General features: G+C 42.4%; 1 protein-coding gene across 3 annotated transcripts in view; it reads left to right on the forward strand.

Moving 5' to 3' along the window:
• PRRX1 (paired related homeobox 1) overlaps positions 1-15309 on the forward strand; it is a 75619-nt gene extending 60310 nt beyond the window's left edge. The window contains exons 4-5 of one of the 3 annotated variants that reach the window (XM_033092798.1): positions 2324-2395; positions 8033-8174. In XM_033092798.1, the coding sequence (XP_032948689.1) occupies positions 2324-2378 (55 nt within the window). In that variant the 3' untranslated portion in view covers positions 2379-2395; positions 8033-8174. Of the gene's footprint in view, positions 1-2323; positions 2396-8032; positions 8559-14821 lie in introns of those variants that run through there. The other 2 variants (XM_033092799.1, XM_033092800.1) reach the window with 2 other exon arrangements.
• Positions 15310-16038: the final 729 nt, after the last annotated feature.

Below are 16038 nucleotides of genomic sequence, written 5' to 3' on the forward strand. Positions count from 1 at the left end.
ATACGTGGAAGACCGCTTTGTTTCTCTGACAAATATCGATAGTTCCTAGACTCACTAAATGGCTCGTGAAATGGATGTGGTTCCAAGCTTGACGGATTAAGGTCTCTGGTTTGAGTTTGGTCCCAACCAGAGAGTATTGCTCCCTTTTCTGCCTGGGTCCGAGGTAGGAACTTTTCACATCAGCTCTAAACAATCCAGATGGCTGTCAAGTGGTGCTTACTAGTGAGAGGCTGAGGGCAGTGCACTGCACGTGTGGGGGTGAAAGTCTTCCTGAATTTATACTGCATTAGATTACCTGGACCTCAGCAGAAGTTCAAGCCCCAGTGCCTGCATCATATATATTTTTTGCATATGGGCATCTAACTGAAATTATTTACATGCAATTTATGTTTGCCTTTTTGGAGGGACATGTTCTATTTTATTTTGAAAGATTATGTAGAAATCCTAGATACATTTTAAAAAAACACTCATAATTCCACCATCTTGACCTAACTAGTTTGTTTATTTTTTGCAATTAGAGTTCAGTATTTTATATAGTGTAGATGTAGTGTACATATTATTTTGTATTCTGCTCTTTTCACTTAAAATTATATAATCTAGTACGTTTTACTCATTTCATGGTATACTTGTATATCATTTCTCTCTTAGATACAGAGTTTGTAAAAAAATAATAATAATTAAAAAATTCATAGACTCTGATTGTTCATATTCTGTATGAAGAATAAGTTAATCTCCAAATATAAGTAGAAAAATGATGGTTTAAAGCAGTAATTTAATCAATAATAATGTTTTTGACCCAATGTTGACTGAAGTGTTTCTATTTTGGTTAATTTCTAAAAGTGGCAAAAAGCTATTCTGTTACTCGGAGATTTTTCTTCTATGTTTAGAACCAAAATACTTTATGATTTCACATTTTTGAAGCTTGGCAGGAAATAGAAGCCTTGTTAAGGAAATATGAAAGAAAAACCAGTGATGGAAAGCAAAGGAAATGATAGACCTTTTGTATTATGGAAAATAACTCGTTATTTCTGTTGGTACTACTATGTCAAGTTAGTTATCTCACATGTGACATTCATTAAAAGGCATTTCTCTTGGTTAATCCTTGGAACGCTCCTGTGTGGTAGCTCTGTCCTTGCTCTGGTTCCAAAGAAGAGACTGAACACTTGCCCACATTTCAGCCTTCGGCAAACAGAATTAGACCCAATGAGCCCGTTTCCGTCCAACATGGCCATATTTTCATTCAAATTAGACCTTACGTCATATTGAAAATAGTAAAGCATATAAGACTGGGAAACTATGTCAACATGCCTTTTGGATTCAGGGTCGGTCTCAGATCAGTGACGCATGCCTGCAGCTGAGGTCCACCTTCTGAGGTGTGTGGACGTGCCCTTGGGGTGACGGATGTGGCTTGGTCATGCAACCCAGGGACACTGAGTGGACGTTTTTGCCAGACAGCACAGTTTGCTGACTTCCACAGCTTTCCCGTGCAAGAAGACAGGAGAAAACCAAGACTCAGAGCAATTGTGTGCATATGGTCAGAATTATGGGATGGGAAATAGCCAACACATTTTTTTTCTGGGTGTCTTTTATAGCCAGCGTGGTGGCTGTATAATTTATCATCCAAACTGGGACACTTTTGAGAGTGAAAGGGGAGTGCTATTAATAATAACACGAGAACAACAGGCATTAAACTGGGATTGTCCCTGGCAAACTGGGACATATGGTTCACGATGCTATTTTTAAAACATCATGACTTCGTTTGTGCAGTTGAGCGTGTTGGAGGTGATGATATCAGACAGGCAACTGAGTTACCAGAAGGAGCAGGGCATCCCCTAACACGGGCACTACTGTCCTGGCAGGTGTCTTCTTTATCTCTCCGGAGCCAGTGGAAGGAAGCTTGTGTTTGGCACACACGCCCACTGCTTAGCTCAGAAGGGTTTTCCTTAGGTGAATGAAAGCACACACCAGCACCCGCGTTAGGAAGACTCGCACTTTGCCTCTTGGGTAGCGCTAATTAACCAAGTCCTGGTCTTCTGACTGTTCTTGTAAACAAAGGAGTCTAAAACCCTTTCCCCAGAGATATCCTTTCCCACGAGAGCTAGAGAGAGAATAGCCGGGCTCTGCAGTCTTGGATTGGAGCACCATCCCCAGAGGGAGGGCTGGGCTTCCAAGAAAACGGATGACGAGTGACAGGGAGGCCAGCTCTCCTTGCCCACAGTTCCCCTGCCCTGAGCGCCTCCCCTCGTTTCATCATGGTCACAGTATGCCTGACATCTGCTGAACGCATTTGGCTCATTTCTCCCTTTCACACTTTCAAAAATAGATCCTCGTCCCTCCCAAGATGTTGTTTACACGAGGGGCTTCATAACGGATTCTAACGGAAGACACTGAAAAGGTAACTTGTCAGAGGGGGGAGGGGGTGGCTGTTGGGGGTAGGGTTTGAGTGGGAAATAAGTGTGTTCAAGAAAGTGGGGCTGGCAGACCTAGCAATGAAAGCAGGGAAGTCCTTGAGTGGGGAACACCACTGGAAACCAAACAGAGTTGCAAAAGATGGACCCATAAAATTCAGGGTCATCGGCTAGCCTAGAGTAGGGTGCCTCAGAGGTGACTGCACATATAAACCCCCAGGCAGTGTGTTACAATGTAGACTCAGCTTCAGTAAGTTGGGGGCCCAATTTGATCCGCATCTCCATGCCCCCAAGTGACCCACGCTGCTGCCACTTGGTACACAGTCTGATTAGTGAGGCTTTCGATGACTGTAAGGTATGGGGCAGAGGTCAGAGGAACTACGTTCTTCTCTTGGGCCAGTTGAGTCATCCACCCCTAATGGAGCCTTGTATCTGAGATGGAACTGGGAACAGTTCTCCTACTACAATCTCCCAGGGGCGTTTGGAACCGATAGGTTGGCAATGTGCATTTCAAAAAAGAAATACAAAAATCGTTGAGACACTAGAAGGATGCAAGCCTCCCTATATAGGACACCTGTAGAAAGAAAAGTTAAAAATGGCAGAAGCATCACTGAACATGCAGTGTACACTGAAGGCTTACCAGTGAAATGAGGTCCCAGTGTGTCTGCTGTAAGAGCTGAATGTACATTTAAAAAAAAAATAAAATCAAATTCTGAATTTTAAAAACAGAAGTGAGAAATGATTCTCTAAATCACAAAAGATCACTTCCAAAAGGATTTCTGGGTGTCTCTCTTTAAAAGTAAATTTCCCTAGGAAAACTTGTATTGAATTTTCTTAGACGAAGCAAGTACACCTCCATTGTTCTTGCACTGACAGAAGGACAAACCTAAGAGATGGTCTCCAACCTTTCCACGTCACAGACAGAGTCGTGAACACCTTGAGCTGTACGGCCTTTGGGAAAATCCTGAGCTAGGAAACCCTAGGGTGTCAGGGACCTCACAGACTTCTTGGCTTGGCAGATCTGTGTGTGGGGTGGGATTTTCAATAGCTTGTCATCGTTTGTTGAAAGGGGCCACATAGAAAACAAAGGTGGAGTTGAAAACTGAGTCAGGTTTCATTGTGCCCCCCGCGCTCCTCAGTTGTTTTGTGATTTGTGGGCCTTCGTGGGTGATCAGAAAGAGAGGGGCAGCTGCCCACGTTTCCTGGCTTTCAAATCGTTCCCTGAACAGTGTTCACCATACTTCGTCGGTATTTGGCAGTCCTTCTAACACTCTCTTCCCCACAACCTCTCCTGATCATTTCAGGAGAGGTTGAAATGATCAAAAATGATTTGTCCCCCGTAAAGCCAAACTGGAAGCCTGCTGGTGGCCAGCATTCTGCTACCTAGGGCTGTGCTCCAGCTGTTAGGCGTCTCCAAAAAAGGAGGGAGAAAAATGTCAAGCTAACGTCAGTGTGCCAGCTCTATGCCAGTCTCAGTAGAGACTTGCTGCACCCATGGATGGGACAGGAGCATTTCTTTTTCATCTAGAATTCTTCAGGGCTCTTTATTCGCCAGTGTAGTTTCTTGGTCATGGACACAAAGAACTTCCCATTTTTAAAAATGAAATAGAAATGTTGCTTTAGCCAGCCTCTATGAATCCAGTCCCAGAAGTCACGTCATGATGGCATCCTGTTAGAGGATGTAGGTGGTTCTAACTCACAAAGCAAGACCAGTGGGCAGGATGTCTGGGGCCCAGTGGGCTCTGGGTCTTATCACCTGCTTACTCTATACCGGTCACTTAGTTTCAATCTCACTTTTTCATCTCAGAAAGCTTCATCCTGTATCAGAAGGAGTGGTGACCTGGTCACTTGACATGGTTTGAACGGTCCTATAAATTTGGTTGAAGAGAGCTTATTGCCCTCATTGGTTTCTGTCTTGTGAGAAAACGTTTCAGAGTTCTCTTTCTTTTCCTAACACAGAGCTTTAGAAGTTTCTGGTGACATGGAAAACAGGTGGTCATGAATACTCAAGCCTCTCTTGCATCTGTTGTCACTTTTGCAAGTGGGTCCTCCCCACCTTACTTTTAATGCCATTTTTTAAAGAATGGCTAAGCTGTTCTTGGAGTACCCACCCACTAATTCTGTCTTTTCTGGCCTGTAACAAGTCTTGTTTGTCACTGGTATGTCAAAAGACTGCTCCCTGCTTGCCTACTTGAGTTCAAGTTGAGAAACTAGAACTAAGTCAAACTACTCGGGGAAAACAGATTCATAATTCTCTAATATGTGCACAAAATCTCACTTGTAGAGTCAGATAGTCTAAACATTTGTTAAGAGGCTGTGAGTTAAGACTGTCTCTGTTGTTTTATTTTGTATCTTATGACGATCCGATGCTGGGATAATTTAGATCAAGTTTTGAGAGTCTATAACTTTCCTGAACATTTCTCAAGTGAAAATGTTATCACTTACCAAGCTCCTAGGGAATTGCAAAACTCACTCATGAATATCAACTGCTTTTTTTTATCCTCATGTCCCACTAGCTTGAGGACGTCCTACAAGGCATTGCCAGGGTGTCCTTATATAGCGGTGTCCTTATAACAGCCCACAGTATAATCAGACAGGGTGCTAGTCTCAACACTGAAACAGGCTGCCACTTCAGGGAAAATACCTCAGTGAAAATCCAATCTCCTATGCAAAATAGAACCCAAATTTCCACTAATTTGGTTTTGAGATGGAAATGGATGAAGATCCATCTCAATTGGATATTAACATCCAGCCTGCATTGGAGAGAGAATCTCAGTATTTCCAGAAATGTGTTACCATAGTAAGTCTTCAAACTAGAATAGCGGATGATATTAGTAAACTATGCAGTAACTACTACAAAATGGTTCTACAATACATAAAATTGAAATCACAACTATAGTAGACATTTCTAGAAAACAGTAACAGCATCTTCAGTAAACTATGTCCCACAAGGTTCTAATTCCCTTTGTCTGCTAAGGAAAATGGACCACATCTTTGCTCATTAGAAAATGAGAGAATCTCTATTAAATAGGAGTTTGCTTATCCAGAATCTCGAAGGATGAAAACATATCCCTCAGAAAATTAGACCAAGTGCTTAAAAGCACAACACTCCCTGACAATCTACAATTTGTCATAAGAGAATTTTATTCTTTATGCTCCCATGAGTTTTAGTCAACTGTTTCCAGAAGCCATTCATTTTCATTCTCAGTACTTAACAAATACTACAGCTAACTCACATTTGCAGCTTCTCTCATACGCATTTAAAATGGTACTATGTACCATCTTAGGGTTTAATTCTCTCACAGAAACCTGGTTGAGAAAGGCTGATGTGGTTGATTTCATGATCTAGAACTTAGGTACACTTCCCAAATCCAATTGTCTCTTTTCTTACCTACTTACATCTTCGATTTCTTTGAAATCTTAGATTTCAGTATATCCTGAATTTCTTGAGTATAAGATTACGGAGTTGCATTTATTTCTGACAGGGTCTTGAATGGAAGCACACAATTCATATAGTTATTAAATGATTATATGTATGTGGGTTTGGAAAATAAATGAAATTTCTTGGTACATGGTGAAAAAAAAAATCTTGTTTCATTTTAATGGATTGCTCTGATCATTTATCTCACTCTTCATTGAAACCTGCCTTAACTGGGGACTCTTTCTGCCTCTGTCTCTGATAGACAGTGGTAGAACTGATAATCTATTCTATAAGTCTAATAAGCACTGGTAGTCATTCATTTTTTTTAATTTTTTTTTTTACTTTTGATGAATTTAAGAATATGCAATAATCATCAACCCCTGCTTTTGTCATGTCCCTTCTGATTTTGCTTATTCTATAAAGATAGCGAAATTAACAGGAAGGACTAGCTCCTAAGGATACAAGCATACTGGTAAAATATTTCAAGACATCATTACTTACAGCAGGATGACAGAGAAAAATGACATTGAGCTGGAATTAGTTTAATCATACTGTATCTAGATATTGCTCAGTTATTTATCTATTCGTTAGATGCTTTCTTCAGTGCCTGGGGGGACAGTGGTGAACAAGACAGATGTGGTGTCTCACCTATGGAGCTTGAGGAACTGAAATAGGTACCAGAAGGAACAGCACAGGTGCTGTAGGAGAATCTAACTCTGTGCAGTTAGTTACGATCCTTTACCAGGAATGAGTAAGAGTGAGGCAGGCAAAAATGACATAGAAGAATGTAAGAATCTTCTGAAACCCTTCTGAGTCTTCTTCCTTCTGCCATAAGATACACATACACACACACACACACACACGGATTTTAAACTAAGTATGGATATTTCTGGAAAAGACCTAGTGATGTGGGACTAATTATATTATATTTCTTTAACCTAATTTTCCTGGGTTAATTGCTAATAACTGAGCTGAAATAGGCTATTGTAGGTCTTTACATCCTGACTATGCAGTGTCCCAAATAAGTGTTAATGATATAGCCTCTGTATGTGTAGAGTAGCTTTAGTTTTCTCTTTTTCTGGTCTGTCACTCGGTTCCCCTAAAATCACAAACCCCTGAGTGGCTGACAAAATTGCCCTGGAATGCAGGCAATGGAAGAGCACATGTCATTCCAGTTATAAGTCTGTCTCATTCCAGCCCTCCGTTGAAAGCGATTCTGCTAATCTTGGAAACAACTAGGAACATTTTCATTTAATTAAAATGAGTTCCCTTTTAACTGTTTACATACAGCAATGGATACTTTGCCTCCAAGTCTAAGAAACCATTGCTTTTTTTCCTTTCAAAGAAATTCATGGATGCAATTAAGAGTAAACCACGAATTGCAAATTTCTGCTCAGTGGTATTCCCAGGTCTTAATTAACACCGCTGACAACGACAAACAAAACTTCAGGTTTTTCTCAGCAATATGGACCGCTAGAAACAGGTTAGGATTCCTGACACGGAAGACTTTGCTAGGTTCTCTCGATTTCAACATTTCCAAACTAACTGACCCAAAAGGCAGTGCACAGGGCTACTCAAGTCCTTTTGAGAAGTTATCAAATCAAGGCCAATCAGTATGGGAGCCTTCCAACTTGGCAATGCTTGGTACTACCAACCAAGAACAGCAGAGAAGTCATCTTGGGTGGTTCTCCAAGTACATTGCTTAAGATGGTATTAACTGATTATCCAAAATGTGTTAGAAATAAAGTCAGCTTCCTTAGAGCGAGGGAGGCACAATGTTTCTTTTCAAATGCCTCCTTCTCTTCCTAACTGCTCCCCCAGTCCAGGGATGTAGGCAGCAAGAGGGATCAGGTACTGTTTTAACTGGTCAGTGGATGAAACACCTGCTATCCAACAGACGCAGCTTTCTTCTCTCACCCCAGCAGTAAATCATTACGCCCTGATCCCACACAGCAAGGACCTGTCCCCTGCCTCACTCCACTCTCCACTGCTTTCCCCTGCCCTCCAAAAACACCGCCACCCTTTTCCAAGCGCCTTAAACCAATGGAAATAGGGGGCTGAAGGGACCTCAGAGGTCATCTCGTCCAACCCACCCGCCCCTGCCTGCCCCCATCCCGAGATTGGCACCCATCTGGGGCACAGACTTGCAGCTTCGTGAAACTAATGCCTGTTATTCTCCCTGCTCTCTCCTTTGTCCCTACAGTGCCATGGCTACTTATTCTGCCACATGTGCCAACAGTAGCCCTACACAGGGCATCCACATGGCCAACAGCATTGCCAACCTGAGACTGAAGGCCAAGGAGTATAGTTTACAGAGGAACCAGGTGCCAACAGTCAACTGAGGAGAAACATAATTAAACAGGCCTGAGAAGAAACCAAAAACCATAAGACACCTATCCTGTTCTGTCATTTCTTCATCTGCTGGAAAACAAAACAAAACAATAATAATAAAAACAAACCAAAACCAGAACTAAAATTGTGGGACCATGGCAGAGAAAAGCAGGAGAGGAGCCAAAGGAAAATTAGTTACCAAATGTTCCTCCTCCCTCTGGGACACCTGTGCCACTTGTTTTCTGTGTGTGTTCATTGATTTTCCTCCTACTCACGCGCTTTTTTGCTTAATATACTCCGAGCGTCTTCAATTAGTTCGGCCCATCCACCCCCAGGATTGTATGGGTTTTAAAAAAATCTACAGTAGCCAAAGATATCATTCATATATATATATATATATATATATATATATATATATATATATGTAATATTCTGAATATATGTATGTATGTATGTATGTATGTATATATATATATTCAGAATAATTACCTATTGTCTCCTCATTGGCATGTGTCACCCTCGGTGCCTTACCCAAGCCTTCTTCCCAGTTCTCTGTGTGTAGAAGCTCTAGGAACTTCTGAAAAGCCCAAGTCTTTCTGAAAAATCTGTGCCAGACATGATCTCATTGTCTCCATCTCTGTTGGTCATGGTAAGGTTTTTCCATCAGCTACTGGGGGGGCGGGGAAGCAATCGTGTACCACGTCTGGTCCCTGGCCTGTCTGATCCGCTGGGATTGGCTGCGTCTGGCTAATTCTAAGCTCTAAGTGGCCGATCTAAGCTCTACACTGTCGATAATGTCGCCCTTACCCCCATCCAAACCCTCAGCTATCTTAACTTAAAGATACTTGTTGTTTCTGAATGATTTGCTGTCATGGGCTATTGGAGAGAAGAAATACTTTTCACTTGAGAGAGGGAGAGAAGTTTCTCTCGGAACACAAAGACTGCATTGTGAAAGGCATGGCCTCCATCTCTTTGGTGCCTGAAGGGTCGTCAGATGCACACGTCTATATATACTGTACATATTTATATATTATATATATATATATATAATATCCTTGCAAGCTTGAGTTTGCAGTTTCTCCAACACGACAAACAGCCAATTTCACACCGTTACCACTGTGCTTATCTCCCCAGCGACGATACCTTTTACTGAAGCTTCTGTTTCCTTTCTGCTCTACACAAAATTCCCAGGAGGCCACAGAGCAATGGATAGGACAGCTGAGTGGGAACGGGTCTCATTGTCACATTAGGGCTTTAAATAAAGGAGAAACGATGCAAGGCTCTAAGAGTATCCTTGAGTATGGAGCCTGCCCTCTGGTGGGAGGCAGATACAACCTGCTCCATCACAGGAATTACACTTAGAGAGAGGAAGGAAAACCATTTGGTCTTCTGTCCTTTCTCCACTCAACAGAAATCTGAAAGATACGTGTTTAGGTAGAATACTTAAGGGTTTGTCTACATTTCCAAACAGGCAACTATGGGCTATTTTTATTTCCTAATGTTTTGAAATAAAGTTGAGTGGCTCGGGCTGGGAGCCAGGATAAACCTTTCTATGTTTCTTTCTCTTTGTTTCCAGCTGTGCTTTTGTAACTTGTCAGGTGGACTTGACCAAACCACATTACCATGCGGTGCCTCAGTTTACCTTTTTTTAAAATGGGTTTAACAATACTTACCTACCTCACAGGGGTGTTGTGAGGCTCTATTCATTTGCTCCTTCGTTCTTTCCTGTACCTTCTGTATGTCCAGCACTTTGTAGCCGTGGGACAAAAGGGACTATAAAAGTATTCAACGTTGATGGAAGGATACGGTACTTGGGAGACTTGTTTTCTAGCAAGGAAATGCAATCTTGCTGTAAATACTCATAACCTTTTGGGAATGAGAGCTAGGTTTATATTTATGGACCTCTCAAAACTCACATCATTGGACCCAAGAATAATTTAAGATGCAGAACAGACACACTTTCGACTTATATTTTCATCCTGACAGCTTGGTTCTCATAATGTTAGTTATCAGTTATTTAAAAAGCTTTAGATTGATTTTGGCTTAATATGCCAAACTTGGAGTGACAGGGCAAGACATCTGGGGTTGAATATGCACTTTCAGCTCGCACCATTTCTTCCTTTGGCATACCAGATTGAGCTCACGGAGTTCTTGTTTCAATCACACAGCCACCAATATGAAAATGTATCGCAAATGTTGATGCTATACTTCTTTCGCTCACAAGAAGGAAGCCCATCTTCTGTATTTTGCTTTCATCAACTGATTCCCTGTTCTTTGCACCTACTGTTCAAACATTTCTTACCGAATGGTTCACATAGGCTGGCTGAACAACACATGTCACTTGCTTCTTCAAGGGTCCCTGGACTAATTGTTTTGCCCCACTTAGCAGGTGTGGATTAATGAGTTTTAAACAAACCATGTGTCCTAACATTAAAACATTCTTTGTGAACTGAGGGTAGCCCAAGAAGTTGGTGAACTTTTGCAGTTTGGAGTTTGGGGAGAATGGCTAAAAATGGATTTGGGTTACAGTGCAGGGAACAGAAATCATACGTGGAAAGATTTTACTAAGAAGGGGGGAATCTTAGAAGAGAGAGTCAAGAGATAGAGGGTCACGTGAAACAAAGTCATCTGAAGCTTTTGTCTGATATCCATTTATAGTGGTGAAGAGAAAAGCCTGAACCCATAACCCAAGTGCTAGGTGCAATGGGGCAGTTTTATCCAATGTCCAGGCAAGGGATGTCTGGGAATCCCATGGGGTAACCAGTGCTGGTCAGCCATAGCAACTTGCATTGTTGGTGACCGTATATCCCAAGCACCTATTACTTAACCTCTTGATCATGACATATATCCATAGTACAAGCACTCATTTATGATTGACTTCAAATAAGCTGAAGTTTGATACGTGATTTGCAGGAGTAGCCCTCTGGGTCTTAAGCCAGGTGTCAACAGAGGGCCTGGAGGCCACTGAGTTCAAAGGTGTCCCCCGTCCCTCGCCGTCATTATACAGATACGGATGAATACATGCAAACCATCTGTCCGTGGTGTCCACAATCCCTCCCAAACACGATGCTGATTTGTGGGGTACATGGCAGTTTAAATCAAACCAGAAGAGGTGACCGAATAAAAAAGGGAATGACATTTAGGGTATAAAGATCTCATAAGAAATGTAATATGTAAATTATATCTTGCTTTATGATGTAAAATATACATTGTTTTGCGCTAGAATAGAAATGATTCCTTTTCAATAAAAAGAAAGAACGATGCTACATGTTGTCTTTTGTCATACACGCTTGAGTCGGCTGATTCTTTTTGAACTTCAAAACCAAACCTGCTAGAATCTATGATTACATTCAGAGAAGAGGGAAGGGAAGAGAGATTTGTAAACTGAGAACTTTTCCTAGAGTGTGATACAGGGCTTCCTAAAAAGGAAAATAATCTATTGTTCCTCAAAAGCAAAGAAAACAGTGGGAGGAAGAAGGGATGTTGATTTAGCATAACAGGAAAGTGTAGGGCGAAACATTTATGAGCGTTTAGCTATTTTTCACCCACATCTTTATCATCCCCAATACCACGTATCAGATGACAAAACAGATTTCAGATAAAGCTCCGCCTTTTATCTGAGAATAAAGACATAACGAAGTAAAATTTCTGAAGCCCTTGTTGTGCATGGCATTGGGTGTGCGGTATTGGGGGGGTGGGGGGGGTGGAAAACCCAATTGGAGATATGGGTTCTGTTTTCATACCAACTAAAATCGGATTTAAAGGGAAACCCTAGCATCAACAAATGTATGCCACTGTTCAAGACAATAAATTAGTTACTGTCAAACAAATAGAGCCGACGGAAGTCCAGACGAGGAAGACAGAAGGCAGTGAGCTGGTGGGGGATGGGCTTTCACAGAGGGACAGGGACTTGAGTTTCATCAACCAGAAATCGAGCAGGAGAAGAGGAGGTGGTGGCCTTTTAGTTGGGAAAGGGGAGAAAAAGAGATGAAGGCGGGGATCCAGGAATGAGGAATTTGCATTCAGGGACCATGGCTAATGGGATGAAGAGTTAATTTTGCAGCAGAGTGGAAGCAAACATGAGAAACTGAAGTTCAGCCTTCATCTTACAGGGTGTTGTGTGTCAGACAAAGGAGTTTGGACTTTTCGTCAAGCTGTAGAGATCCACTGAAAGTTATTAAGACAAAAGGTATGTCAGGCAAAAAAAAACACTACTTTTGCAGAATTATTGTCATCAAAGAATGAAGATAAATTAGAGCAGAACAGGAACTGAAAGCAGAACCGATAGAAGGGGAACAAAAAACAAAGGATGAATAAGAAACATCCTGCAAGGAAACAACCAATCGGACTTCACGGCAGGAAAAAGAGAATGGAGTCCGACATAATGCTGGTTTGAAACCAGGGGACTAAGCGAATGAATCACTGACAAAACTGACAAAAAGCTACAAAAACAGGCGACACCCAGTGATAGGTGATGATGATCGCACTTTTAGGTGTATTATTGAATTTGAACACAGAAGTGTTAATGTCTAGTAGGTGAAGATATGAAAATAGAGCTTGGAATCAATGTCAAGGATGGAGATAGACGTTTGGGATTCATTTTTAAGGAGGCGATATCTTGAGGTAGAAGAGTGAATGAGTTCTTCCAGAGGAGAGAGGGTCATTGAGACTCTAATAATAATTTTAATGAATGACTTTTGGTAGACGTGTCAGCCAGGGAGCAAGATTAGACTTTAAAGAACATGTACAGTTGGGGAGAGGGCAATTTATAGGGGGTTGTTGAATGGATAGGATGAGGATCAGCTTATTTGTTATTCCAGAATTAAGAAAAGAGAACTTTTCCAAAAAAAGAGGAATGTTGAATATATTCAAATACTGTAGAGTAGGCTAACTGACGGGGCATGGAGGAAAGGCCATTGGATTAGTGATTTTTAGAGTCCAGTTTATTCTAGAGTGCTGGAGGAGGAAGGCGAATTTTGGCAAGTTATGGCATAAGAATAAGTGCTTTAAAAAAAAATGGAAGCAGCAGCTGCAGACCACTTGCTTGAGACTTTTGACACTGAAAGCTTATCAGTATGGATTCTTTCAGCGGCAGGTAGCAGAAACCTATCAAAGTAGTTTCAATCACAAGACATTTCATTTAAAGGACACTATCGTTGCCCACTGAACCTAAAAAAATACTGTTGGAGCCAGAACAATTCTGGGGATGATCCCAGACCCTGTAAGGGGGCCCATCCATACCCTAAGACAGGTCAAGGTCTACACACCTTGCCCTGGGTCGCACCAGCACTCTTCCGACTGTACCTCTCCCCTGGGCAAAGAGTCTGCGGGGCCAGCTGGATGTGCCCACCTGGTAACTGCACACCTCATTGAGACCATCTTTCAGGTACTTGGGATTTGGAATTCCAGGTCCAAACGATCCAGGTTCCACTTTAAGGGCCTATGTTGGCCTCCTCCTGAGACCAGTTTGTGGTGGTCAAGTGTGTAGATGGACCTTGGGTACACATGATGCAGTTTGCCACCTGTGTGTGCACAGGTCTACTTCTGGTGCAGAATGGGGCTGGTGTGAGAAGAGAAGCGGGCAGACCACAGGGGCCACGGGCCAACCCTCCCACACTGCCATGTTCTGGAAAGGAACTCCTAATAGTCTGAGAATTCTAAGTGTCAAGCTGACTTTTCAGGGCATTACGAAGGTATATTCATTCAGGTAGGAGGGTAGAACGTAATTGGTCTAACACTTTGTTAGCTCAACTTATAACATAAATGTATGGATGTAAATACGTGGCCCTTCGTTTGTACTCTTGCCAGGCTCTGCTTTTGCATCCCAATGGGTGAGTGACATACACCTCCTTTACGACCTGGCTTGGCTGCCATTTGATTCAGTTTCTGGAGATTCCATTAACCGGAAACCTGTGCCAGAAATGTTGAGTCATAATTCTTGAATCTGAATCCATTCCAGCTCCACTTTTTTTTCTCTCTTAGAAACAGGACTCAGAGCTCTCTCTGCCCATCCCCAGGACCTCAGTGTAAAGGTTTCATCTCGTCTTGTGCCTTAGGACAGAGTGACAGAAGAGTCTGGAAGAGTTAACCTGGCCCTAACCCCAGGCAGTGTCTACGTATATTGTGATTTACAGTAGATAAGGGTTTAACACCTACAATGCGGCCTGTGGGGAGAGGGGACAACAGAGAGGTTCTGAAAGGGGTAAGAAAGGAGACTTCCGGTCAGTTTTCTAGGTCCTCCTAAGCCCCAATACTTTCCACTCTGTTTCAAACCTCCTGCCTTTGCTTGAAAAGGGGGAGATTCTTTTCCATATCACGGAGTTTGCTGTTGTCTGACCCCCAGGAGTCTTGGAGATCTGGCATTGGGCTGATACCCTCTGTGTTCCACAAAATCACTCAGGTCATTCTAGATTTTAAGGCTTTTAATAAATGGCACTCCACATTTCCCTGTCAATTTCTGCATTGTCAGAAACATTTGAGTTGCAAGCGGCAGAAACCCAGCTCAAATTCGGTTGCGATGGTTTAATTCATGAGATGGATGGGGGTTAGGTCACCGAACGAAAGGAGGAGCTACAGGAATCAGAGGAGCTCTGGAAACCTCAGGTACTGGAGGTGAGACTTGACATCACCAGACCTCTCTGTCTGTCTCTTATCTCTGCAGGCAAGTTATCTCCTTCTAGTAGGGAAGGTGGCTACGGGCAGATGAAGACTGGCTTTGGAAGAAAGATCTGAGAAACAAGCTCCTGTTGTAAAACTGCTGGGAGAGAACTCTACAGTCCTGGCTTGCTTTGTGCACACCCATGACGCATGCACGTGTCCTGGGGTGGAGGTGTACTGAGCATCCAGATCAGGACTGCCTGCCTGTATTTGGCTCCACCAGAGCACCAATGCAACTCCTCTTGTCGCCACCTCTGGCTCTAAGTCACTGCTGCAGCACTCAATCCCCAAGATATTTCCACCAGTTTTGCTGACAGAACCTCAATGGAACCAATGGATAAAAGCTCCCCACTGCCATCTGCAGCCACAAAACTATTGAGCATCAGTCCTCATAGTAGGGGTGCCCACCTTGATAACACAGCCTTGTGTTGGCTTTCCATTTTTACCTCCTTATTCCCCTGGCTCCTCGTTCCTGTTCTGTGGGATCGTTTTCCAAATAAACTACCTACATACTAGCCATTACTGCTGACTATTCTTTTTGGGGGACCAAAGGGCATCCTCACCAACACTGGGACTGAGCAGGGGGACCTCTTCTTACCAGAAGAAGGAAATGAAATGTAGGCAGACAAAAACAGCACAGATCTTCTGGAGCAAGGAAGACGATAAAAAGCACATTTGATTGTAAATTATGTTCCATTGAAACTGGTATGAACTATTTCTTCTTACTAATGCTGGCAAATGTTGGCTGTGAATTGCTTCAATTAAAACCCTTAATACCAACTCCTTTCCTCTTTCCTGTGGAAGAGAGAACCAGCATTTGAACAAAGCCCTCTTACTCTTCTTTCTGGGCACACAGGTAGATTTCATTTCCCAGCATCCCTTACAGTTAGATGTGATCTTGTGACTCATTTCTGGCCAGTGAAATGTGAGCAGAAGTGGTATTTCACAATTTCAATCCTGACTCCTATCTCCTATTTTCTTCCATCTGTCTGACTGATCTGACACCTCTGATCAACTTTGGGAGCTACATTTTAAAGATGGTAAAGCAGTAGTCAACTTGGGACCCTGAAAAGTGACTACAGGAAGCCAAGTTTCAACCCTTGCTGACCTGGAACCATCATGGAGTGTTTGACAGAGAAATAAAGTTCTATTCTGTTGAACAATGAGACAATGTCCACTTGTTATTGAAACTCAGCCCAACCTGACTAACACACTTCCTTC

Source organism: Rhinolophus ferrumequinum, chromosome 22 (assembly GCF_004115265.2).
Source record: "Rhinolophus ferrumequinum isolate MPI-CBG mRhiFer1 chromosome 22, mRhiFer1_v1.p, whole genome shotgun sequence".
Classification (NCBI taxonomy): domain Eukaryota; kingdom Metazoa; phylum Chordata; class Mammalia; order Chiroptera; family Rhinolophidae; genus Rhinolophus; species Rhinolophus ferrumequinum.